The sequence below is a fragment of the Apodemus sylvaticus genome, chromosome 10 (genome assembly GCF_947179515.1).
Source record: "Apodemus sylvaticus chromosome 10, mApoSyl1.1, whole genome shotgun sequence".
Classification (NCBI taxonomy): Eukaryota; Metazoa; Chordata; class Mammalia; order Rodentia; family Muridae; genus Apodemus; species Apodemus sylvaticus.
The window spans coordinates 39,189,953-39,201,514 of NC_067481.1; the positions used below are offsets into that span (position 1 = coordinate 39,189,953).

The 11,562-nt window shown below is 46.2% G+C and overlaps 1 protein-coding gene across 2 annotated transcripts in view; it reads left to right on the plus strand.

Annotated features, from left to right (window-relative positions):
* The window catches only part of Aatf (apoptosis antagonizing transcription factor), a 91,290-nt gene extending 80,942 nt beyond the window's left edge, over positions 1 to 10,348 (plus strand). For both annotated transcript variants that reach the window (XM_052194971.1, XM_052194972.1), the window contains one exon: positions 10,194 to 10,348. In XM_052194971.1, the coding sequence (XP_052050931.1) occupies positions 10,194 to 10,257 (64 nt within the window). In that variant the 3' untranslated portion in view covers positions 10,258 to 10,348. The remainder of the gene's footprint in view (positions 1 to 10,193) is intronic.
* The last annotated feature ends 1,214 nt before the right edge of the window (positions 10,349 to 11,562 follow it).

Genomic DNA, 11,562 nt, shown 5'->3' on the forward strand with positions numbered 1-11,562 from the left:
ACACAGAGCATTTGCAAGACAACTTATTTAAGGCCTTCTGAGTCTGTCAGCACTTTCAAAGCCAGAGGACTGTGAGTGAATGTGTCCTGCTCATCTGTGGTGTGGCCTGAGGTGGCTCTGTATACCTTAGTGAAGCCAGTCAGTTCCTCTTGTTCACCTTCACTTTGTTTTGATTTTTAGAATGAAGTGCCCTTTTCCATGTTCGTTTCTAGGGAGGAATGATTTTAGATATGACTTAAATAAATGGAGTTTGTGTGTCCCCTCATTGCTTTGCCTAAGCATTCCCGTATTCCTTTTTTTGTGCCTGCTCAAAGCTTCCTTTCCATAATGCCTGTGGTGCCTGCTCTTACAGCTCTGTGCACAGGGGCTGGTGAGGTAATTTTGAGGACAGCTCTGTAAGATGGACTCCATAGAAACCTCTCCGGTCTGACTGACTCAGACTGTCCCCCACCATGTCACTTTCTAAGTATACTCCCATTCTAGAACACTGCACTGCTGGCCACTACCTGGCCATGTTGTTCATAGCTTATAGCCTCTGTGGATGTTCTGAGATGAGGGATACGCCAGTGGGGTCTCAGATAGCCTTTGTTTAGAGGTTGTTTGAGTCATTTTCACTTGCATGAACCTGGGGGAAAGATCCAAAACCACTAAGTTTTTCACTTCTTGAGTTTTGTGTTCCTCTGTTGGTGTTTCTCTTGACCATCTTGACTGTGATTTTTATACTAGGATGGCCTCCTATGAACTGCTGGTTATTGTGGAAACTGGCTCTGATGACTAGTAAAAGCTATGGCTGCTTTTAGAATTGTCTCATGTAAAAAGAAAACAGTAGAATGCATTTGTTTGTCTATCACTGAAGGCATAATAAATAAACCTGGTCAGCTCCTGTTATTTTTATGTTGTCATGAAAAGGAGACATAAGGGGCATCCATGTCCAGGTAGGTGTCACCGAGCACTCCTGGGATGGGGCCGAGTGAGCCTCAGCCACGCCTTGTGTCCTATCCATGGCTTCCCTCTGGGAAGCAGAGCACTTTATAAACATTAACTCATTCACCCTCTGGGCACCTCCACTTAAAAGGTAAATAAGGTAGAAGTTTCTTTCTTCTCCAATATAGATGAGGAACACCAGCTAGGGGAGAAATGGTTTGAACAGAGGCTGGCTAGGTGGGGCCTAGATGGAGCCACGGTGTTGTCCTGGGCAGCTCTCCTTTTTGCGGCTCAGGGCAGTGGGGGCTGGTCCTTTGTGTGGAGCGCGAGATGCTGCAGTTGTTGTTCAGTGCTTTGTGCTCTGTTATAAGAAGGGAGAAATCAATAGACATTTTCTCATACACACATACACACACACACACACACACACACACACACACACACACACACACACACACACACACGGCAGCCATCCGCCTTTCCTGCAGCCTGATCCAGCAGGAGGAGGTACAGCTATGCAAGCCAGCAGAACACACTGGCTTCCAAGGAAGACATGGAAATTCCTCATCCTACATTTAGCAGTAAGCTCCCTAAAGCTAGTCATAAAACCGGCTGAGGCCAGCACATCACTGACTGCAGGACCAGTCAGGCCAGCTGGAGGGGGCAGACGGCTGCTGTACGGTGGAGGGTTCTCTGGATGTGTTCTGACAGGAGGTACTCCTAGCGTAGACTCTGTTCACAATCTGGTTTATGGAGAAGATACTCTTTGAGGGATACTGTTAGGAAATAAAAAGACGAAGGCAGCAACTTTTATCTATTCAAATTATATCTGTATTAGTGTACGGATAGTCATAGATCCAGGCATAGCAGTTTATGCCCATAATATCAGTAGTATTCTAGAGGCTGAGGCAGGAAAATCACTATAAATTCAGTGAATTTATAGCAAAGGCCAGTCTGAACTACATAATGAGTTCCAGTACAGTTTGGACTATACAGGTGGTTCTATCTCAAGTTAGTCCTATTTTATTATTGTGAAAGATGTCATTAATATCTGGAATTTAGTTACAGTTACTGCCACTAAACAGTTTAGTGTAGGATATGAGTGATAGAAGTTTTGCCTCTGTAAACAGAAAGATAGGTTCAGTTACCAGAGCAGCTTTGCATGACAAGGAGGAATGCAGCTGCTCTCCAGGTGAGTGGCTCTGCAGCTGTGAGTACCCTTCACACAGAAGAGACATGTGAGCGAACGCAGGCGAGCTATCCAGATGCAAGAGGGAGGCTGAGAGTGGAACCAAAAGACATTCATTCACGGAGCCTGGGCATCATGACAGCAGCCCAGCATGCTGGCTCCTCCAGGGGGAAGAACAGCGTGTCTGACCCTGACTCTGGCTGACCAGTTTGTACATGTTCCCATCCCTTAGAATTTGAGGTTCAGTGGAGTGAGAACTGTATCCTGTGCCTTGGACCCCAGCACTGATACGAATGCCGGTGTGGGGGGCACCAGCTCCACCTTCCTCCTACTAAGGAAGTGAGCCACTTCTAAGTGGTGAAGCCTCCCTGGCTTGCCGTAGGAGCCTTCAAAGGGGCGGCTGTCTGAACAGGAGCTTCATCTTCCTGAAGCAGCAGTCATGAAACCGTAAGCACAACAGCAGCCAGCTCTATTGCCAGGGTCACAGTGGCCTGATGGTAATAGTAAACAGCTCCAGCACATAAGAGTGCCCTGTGCCCAGCTCCAGAATAAAAATAAATAAAAATAAGAGAAAACCCTGATAAAAAAAACCAGTGAGGTGATTTGTCGTCTTTCCTTTGTGAGGCCATTTGTCTTCTCTCACATCAAATCTGTTATAAAACAGTCAAACTGTGAAAGTAGAAATCATCCCAGGAATCTGGAATATTAACATGCAGGAGCAGCAAGGAACAAGCAGGTCTCCTTTTGTCTGGAGAGACCCCCACCCCAACAAATCTAATAAGGTAAATTATTTTTCTTTAAAAGGATATGAAAGACTTCAAGCTAGTAGGAGGAATAGTTGAAGTTTTGAGGATTTTTTTGTCTTTGTTAATGTGGACTGAATTTATAACTGGCATGTAAGGAGAAAGCCTTTACAAATTCCTACCTTGTCCCTCTTCTCTCCTCTCCTTTCCCCATCTTTTCAGGCTCTTTGTTTGGGGCCTGAACCTGCTTCTTTAAACATTTATAAATCTTGAATCTGTCTGATCTTTAGGTGACAGGCCAGAGGCCGCGTCACCAGCTGTAATTTAGAGCTGTGGGGCTAAAGGCATCTGCAGGGGTTTGAAGGACCCAGTTCTGACCTGACTGAAGGAGCACATTGGAATAGCCCTCCTCAAGTCTCCTTCAAGCTCCTGGAAGGATGCTGATGAGAGCAGACAGCCTGGGTAATTTATGGGCTCCTGATCCCCTTTGAAATGAGTCATATACTGCCACCTTGTGGTAAATTGGCACATCTGCGGTTTGCTCTCATCATTTTGTATCCAGGCTCTGATGATTAGTGATACTAGAGAGATTCTCTGGGTCACCTAGTACTTTACTTGCTTAATCCCATCAAATAGTTTTCAGGATTTTTTCTTAAGGGAAAAAAAGACACACAGAAGTCTTCTGTGGGAGGCTTCCCTGTTCTTTTTGCTATTCCCTTTGTTTTATGGTGTGTACGTGTGTGTATCTGTATGCCTTCATTTCTGGTTTGGATTTGGCTTGGTGTGAAACCTAGGAAAATCAGAAAGAAACTTTTGTTAGTAGGAGAAAAGGGGAGTCAGTGCTGACTTCCTTAGCTGTAAGCGGGAGTCATGCATAAGCTTTCTGCCCTGTGAATTGTGTTATTGAGAGGCAACTGTGAGGTGTCGAGATGGGCAGTTGTTCCTCATACCTGTGTGAAGGAGACACTGCTTTGTGTTAGAGATGGCATTCATGGAAGATGCAGTAGTCTTGCTGCTGAAGAAGCTGCCATTTTCTCAGGCGAAATCGGGAACTAGCTCTGACAACAGGTTGCAGCTCTTGTACACCATTACAACTGCTACTGCTGGACTTTCTTTTCCTCTTTGGATATTTAAGACAGCAAGCTGATGTCTCTTGATTTTTGTATCTCTAGAAAAGAAGCAGCCATGCATGCATATCGGTTGTCCTCTGGCTTACTCTCCTTTCTGATCCAGGCGATTTACTGGAAGGGGATCCTTCATTTAGTTCCATTGGCAGAGTGCCGGAGCCTATTGATGGATAGAGCAGGAGAGAGTGGAACTCTGAAAGTGAGGGTGTCTGTGTTCAGAAGGTAGGAGACTAGCCCAGGATGTGGCTCCGTGTTACAGCACTTGCCTGAGATATAGAGGACCCTGGATATGTTCCTGGCATATGCACACAAATGCGCTGATGGAGTCCTCTGTTCCCACTGACCTACCTGCACTACACCAGCAATGCTATAATTGGCACAATGCTGGTATTGGCACCGAAGGTCTGAAGGCCTTACCTGGAGAGGCAAATTAGAGGCGTTGGGTTCAGAAGATTGCCAGGAAGATTTGCAGAGGCAATGGAGAGAGCTGAGGAGCAGAAGCTGGTTAGCCTGCCATGGGACACAGCCATTCGCCTTGCTCCTGGCCTGGTTCTGGGGATGAGGGCCAGTGGGTCAGTCATAGAATGGCAGACTTCAGTCCCTGTGGGTCTCTCTTAGGTGGTCAGGTGACTGAACGTGGTGGATATTCCCTGGTGTCTTTGTTGTTGTTTTTTTATTTTTGTTTTTTAGGATTTAAAAGTGTGTATGAAATAAAAAAATGTGAATCTGCACATATGAGTGCAGGTGCCTCCAGAGGCCAGAGGAGAATATAAGATTGGCAGAAGCTGGACTTGTAGGCAGTATGAGCTACCCAAAGTATGTGCTGGAAAGTGAGGTTGGATTGTCTGGGAGAGTACTCCTAACAGCCAACTCCTAATAGCTGACTGTCTCTCTAGCCTTAACAGTAGCTAGTAAAGTTTAGGCTGGCATTCAAACACTTACTAATTTATTATACTGTGTGCTGTATTTGAGTCCAAGGATTATCCATGTCTGTATGTGTTTATAAGCTTTCAAAAGTACTTAGTACATTGTTTTCAGAACACAAAAATGAATGGCATGGTCAGTGGCACCGAGTTTGGTCAGGGTACTGTAGCACAGTGCACTTGTCTACACAGCAGCCAGTGCATTTGTCTACACAAGCAACCCCCACCTTGTCTTCTTGGAGCCTTCTTATAAAGTTTTAAACTTGATATGGACTTGGTTCAGCATGGCACTGGTGGAGTTAAAATTGTTAGTCTTCTGCCTGTGTGTGCCTTTACTGTCCCTGCTTCTTAGATGTATGTAGAGGGTCACAGGCTGCCAGACGGTAGGTAGTGTGTCGTGTAGGGTCTGCAGTGTGCAGAGGAGGTAGAGAGCAGAGAGGTAAGGTGGTCAGGGTGCTCTCCAGATGTGTTGTAGGTATCAGGCCCTGGAGAAGCAGCAAAGGAACAACTTTCACATTAATCCAACGCAATTATGCGTCTAGGTTCAGAACTGTCTTTCTCTTTTTTCCTTCCTTCCTTCTTTCCTAGCTTCTTTCCTATTTTATACAAGCTCTTACTCTATATCCCAGGCTGGTCTTGAACGTGGGATCCATTTACCCCAGCCTCCCAAATGCTGAGATCACAGGCATGTGCCACTGTGCCTGACTCATATTGTGTCCATACTCAGACTACTTTGTTGGAAGGTGCATTTGGAAGACATGAGGTTCTCACTTATAGAGAGACTTGGATGTAGTTTTAGATGGTGGACATACTTTTCTGGGGATCTGTGGGTCAGCTGCTTTCTTTGTGCTGTCCACAAGAGGAGCCAGGTACAGCATTAGGGGTGTTGGGGGGAGCCTTGGAGCTTGGGGTTTCCAGGCAAAAGAGTAGAAGGAGCATAGTCTCCAGAAGGCAGATAGGAGAATTCAGATCCATATGCGGTGAGCTACTGACCTAGCAAATTGAAAGCTCCGCACAGGCCATTTGCAGGTTTAATAAGCTGTGTTCTACTATTTGCCCAAATAGCATGAAAGACAATGATGTGTGCTGCAGTCCTGTGAGGAGTGCATGCCCTACGCTAAGACCATGGAAATCCTCGCCCACCAGTGCTGCTTGCATGTCTACCACTGCTCTACTTTTAGAACACAGAGGGTAGACACACCCTTGTGCGCCCACGTGCACACACACTCTGTCTTTATGGAAAATGGCTGCTACTGCATGAGCATTTTTTCCCCAGAAACAGGGTTTATGATAATATAGTAAAAATATTAAATTAGAAAATGCCTCACTAAGGGTTATAAAACCTTACTACGCTAGAGATATGTAATTATCCCCTCTGCAGCCTAAATGACAGTTTAAAAGAAATAAAAATGTCCATGCTCGTTACTTGCTGTTGTACCTTGTAATAAAGGGGGAGTTAAATTTTAATTCAAGGAAAAGCTCCTGCCATTGACCCCCAACTCTGGGGTCCAAGTCCTGGTAAGGACTCTGTGGCCCATGCTGTGTCGGTTCAGCGTTCAGATGTGTTCTACAGTGGACATGGACACTGGCCATTGAGAGCAGGGGAATAGAGATGAGACAGGGAGGCAGTTCAGACCACAGATCCTCATCTTCTCAGGATGTGACCAGGAGCAGGAGGCTCTGTTTGAAACAATGGCTCACCAAGCTCACTGTGCAGAGCCTTACAGGGACAGCATCACAGTGCTCCACATACACTGGAGGACTAGAGAGTCAGGATGGCCGGCGCCACTGGCTCGCTTCTGGTGTCTTCTCTTTGCAACTCCTACAAGTTGTCTTCTGACCTCCATATGTGACCAGGCATGAACACACAATAATAAAACAAATAAAAATACACCCCAGAAAATATTACATGGCAACTTGGAATGTGTGGTGGCATGCAGGCTCGTGTTGTTTTTCCTGCGGCTGGGCTCCGGCTCTGCCATACACCGACATTTACAGGGTTCAAGCTCCAGTGTAACAGGGGCCCTGTGGTTTTTTTTAGGGACGGGTGCTGCTCTAGGAAAGGAGGGGCCTGACCCTGTGGTGCTGTCTAGGAGGAGATGTGGATGTATCTAGAGCTGAAGTGGAAGGCATCAGAAAGGGTAGGGTGGGGTCACCCCGTGTTCGTGTTTCCTGTAAGGCAATTCCAGCTGACGAGCAGAGGACTGGATTTGCTTGCAGATGTTTACATTGGAATAATCCTTTCTTCACTCTCCCTGCCTCCCTCTCTATTATATTTTAAGAACAGAGGTGACTCAATTTCCCAGGTTACTTTGCTACAAGCAGCTGCGTGTGTTTGTCCGTTTGCGCACTGAGTGTGAAATGATGTTCTCTTAAAATACAGGTTGAGCATTTCACTCTGCTCCTGGCATGTAAGCCCTCAGTAGACAGTGACTACTGCCTTTGGCCCGGGCCCTGTACTGCCATTGTGGAGCGGAGTGGAACCATTTGCTTGGGGGCAATGGTGGCTCTTGGTGCAGGCCACCAGGAGGAGGGAGGCCAAGAAGATTAAAGCAGCGCTGTGCCCCACATCTCTCCTCAGCCAGCATTGCCTTGAAGTCACTCTGTCCTTTTTTGTCATGGCTGCTCTCTCCTTGCTTCATTTTGTTGAAATGGCTAAGGAGGCTGTGGTGGGAAATAGGCTACAGTGTGAGGAGTGAAGGTGGGCGGGGCTGCTGGGCATCTGGAGGGGCAGCATGTGGTGTCATTTGCATCTGGGGTGAGGCCTTCACCTCTGTAAGGCTGGGCAGATGGCTTGGAGCTAGGGAACAATGGGAATGTGTGTGGATCAGGGCTAGTTGGCAGTGCAGGGTGAGGCTTCCAGCAAATTGTTGTGACTGAAATGCCTGTAATAAAGTTAGAGTCCCTCTGTTGTTTTCTCTTCACAGCTTCTCTGCCTGTGTGTTGGTCCCCATCTGACAGTGCTGGCTTCATGCTTTTCCCCTCCTTGCCTACCTTGCATGTCCTAAGAGCTGGGGTCCCCGTGTTAGCGTCTCTTACTCCGCAGCTACAGCAGATGAGTGCTGAGAAGCTGAGCCGCCATCATGGCACAGGCCAGTGATCTCAACACTGATGGCAGAGGCAGGGAGGCCACAAGTTAAAGCCAAAGAGAGCCCGGCCGTGGTGGTGCATGTCTATAATCCCAGCACTCTGGGAGGCAGAGGCGGGTGGATTTCTGAGTTCGAGGCCAGCCTGGTCTACAGAGTGAGTTCCAGGACAGCCAGGGCTGTACAGAGAAACCCTGTCTCAAAAAAAAAAAAAAAAAAAAAAAAACCCAAAAACAAACAAACAAACAAACAAACAAAAAAAGCCCAAGAGAACCCTGTTAGAGCAAGACAAATCAAGGACAGTTGCAAAGATGGCTTCTTTTGCCTCAGGGTGTCTGCTGGGAGTCCTCAGACAGCAAGAACACCTTCAGAAACCCATTTTCTTAGCATGATAGCAGTCTAAGGGCTAGATCTGAAGATGTCGTCTGTGGCATTCCTCTGGGATGTGAACAGAGCAGATGTGGAACCTTGCCTCAGGTGTGTCCCCAGGGCTGACTCCTGGATCCCAGGGACCCTCATCTTGTAGGTCTGGCCTGTTGGAACTGTGAGCCTCCTCCCACTGCAGGGCGTCTCTGCTTCCCATGTATGGATGAATGTGTTCTAGATCCTGGTTCTTCTGACAAGGCAGCTAGCTCCTCGTCTGACTCACGCCCTTAGCCATTTCCTAGGTTGAGCTAAATGTGTCACACAGATATAACAATAATAAAAGCTGTATGATTAATTGCTCTATTTCTAAAAAAGACATTTTATTTTTACTTCTGTGTATGTGGGTTTATGCCTGAGGGGTTTATGCCAGATCCCTGAAGCTAGACTCACATGGTTGTAAACTGCCTGATATGGCTGCAGGAAAACAAAACCTGGGTTTTAGGTTTTGGGTTTTTGTTTTTGATTTTGCTTTGTTTTGTTTTTGAAGAGCAGCACGTGCTCTTAAACCCCAAACCATCTCCCTGTCTCTATCATTGTGTTTCTGATGTCCAAATTCAACTGTAGAGTTGGGCACAATGGTTCATACCAGCAATCCAGCACTCGAAGGGCAGAGGCAACAGGAGCCAGCGTATGGAAGCCAATGCCAAAAATAGTGAGACCTTAGAAATACAGTGCTGGGGATGGGGGGAGCCCAGCTGATAAAACACTTGCTGTACAAAGAAGGGCCTGGGTTTGACCTTTGCACCTGCATTAAAAGCCAGGTAAGGGTCCACACTTATAACCAGCACTGGGGAGGTGGAGCCAGGAGGATCCTTAGAGCGCACTGGCCAGCCATAGCCACAGAGAAGCCCTGTGTCAGGGCACAAAGTGGAGAGTTCCTAAGAAAGTTCCCCACCCCACCCCCACATGACTTGTTTCATTTCAGTGCTTTGTGGTGTATGAATCACATACTCGTGCACACTTATGTATCCCGGTTCCTACGAGCTCTCGGGAGGATGCCAGGCTTCTTCTTGCTGAACCTAAGAGTGCACGGTTTTTCTGGCTAACCTACCTATCCAGCAAGCCCCAGTGACCCCTGTTTTCACTCTGGCTCCCCAACACCGAGGTTACTGAATGCATAGGCACACTTAGCTTTTCACATGGGTACTAGATATCTGAATTTTACCCAGTGAGCCATTTTCTCAGCCCAATAATGTTAATTTTTAAAATCCAACTTTAAAAATAAATTAGCCAATTAAATGATTTCTGAGACCGAGATTAGAGTGGAAGGGTATGGGGGAGGGGAAGAGCCCCGGCTCAGCTCTGAGGCTCTGCACACGTGACCGTAATTGGGATCTTGTCGCTGGGTCATCTCCATTGTTTTTCAAGTACTGCCAAGTCCCAGAAAATGTATGAAAACTAAATTATATCCCCTACATCCCATGTCTGATTGAATCCTCTCGTTGCTTGCCAGTCTCATATATCCTATTAAAATATTCAATCTTGTTTTCTTACTTGAAGAGCCTGTCTGTAAAGGGCAAACTTATAGAAAACTCATTCCCTAGAGACAGGGTATCCAGCCACACTGGACTATTTACATATTTCACTATGTGATTGGCTGCTTCTGGGTTTCTCCCTTCCCTTGTATTTGTGAGTAAGTGCTCCGAGATGTGCTTCTTAATTACATGGCTGTGTTTTCAATTGAAGAAACAGATGAAGGTATTTCCCAATTTCTTGGTTCCTTTTTAACCTTGAAAAGTTAAGCAGTGTGTTAACCAGTTTGCTTTATTTCCTAGGACTGAGTTGTATCGATCTCTTTTTGGCCAGCTCAACCATCCTGATGCAGACCATAGGGAGTGACAGTAGCATCTTCTCAGACCGACCTCAGTACAGAACCCACCTGCTGCTTCCAATAAAATGGTCAAAACTATAATAAATCTTTTTTTTTTAATCTGTTGTCATTGTCTTCACTGTGAGTTCTTGAGCTAGAAGAGGTGATAATAGAGTTAAATTGCTGAAAGGATTTGTATTTTTCTAGTTGTAGTTTCCTCATACACTGTAGAACATCATTTCTTGTCCATTCATCCCTGTGCACACTCAGGTTGTTTTTACTTCTGGACTGGTGTGAGTTAACATTGGGGTCGCTGACCTTCACCTGCTGATCTCTAGTCCCTTTGGTACATTCAGAGCATGGGTTGCTATGCCTGCCCTCCCTCCCTCCCTCCCTCCCTGGTGTGTGTGTGTGTGTGCACACCCAGGACCTCACAGGCTCTGAGTACATGTTCTGCTCTCCAGATCCTTTTCGGGGTTTGGTGGGGCCTCTGTAATGGTCACTCTAATTTTTGTTCCCCAGATAGTGTTGAAGGGCTTGCTGCTTTGCCAACATTTGTCATGTCTCAAATTTGGTAAAAGCCATTTCACCAGAGGATGCCTCAGTGTGCTTTAATTTGCTTCTCTATATCAGTAATGTCCCCCGTTCTCTAGTGAACTTCTTGGCCAGTTGTATGTCTTATTTTGAGAAATCTGTTTTCGGTATGGATATTTGTTCTAAAAAATGGATGGATGGAGAAATGTGGTATGTGCACAGAGGAATTCTATTCGGACTTAAGCCAAGAAAAGATTCTTTCCGTGGTGACAGCAGGAATAAGCCCAGAGGATACTGCTAAGTGAAATAAGCCAGGAATAGAAAGACAAGAATTGCCAGGCGATGGTGGCACAGGCCTGTAATCCCAGCACTCTGGGAGGCAGAGGCAGGCGGTTTCTGGGTTTGAGGCCAGCCTGGTCTACAGAGTGAGTTTCAGGACATCCAGGGCTACACAGAGAAACCTTGTCTTGAAAAAAAAAAATCCAAAAAACAAAACAAAAACAAAAGACAAGAATCTCCCTTGTAAGCAAAGTTGGAAACAGTTAACTCTCGAGTGAAGAGGAGGGTGTGGCTACCATCAACTGGGAAGGAATGGAGGGCATGAGAAGTTGCTGGCATAGAGAGTTGTCTAGAGGAGTGAGCTTTGAGGACCAGAGTAATGTAAGGAATGAATTCCAGATGCCTCGCCATAAAAAAATGATTAGTTGGTACTGGGTTTGTTAAAAGGCTCAGTTCAGCCACTTCATGCTGTGCACTTCTAGAATGTTGCCCTTTAGACCATGAAAGTATAAAGTTAGGAT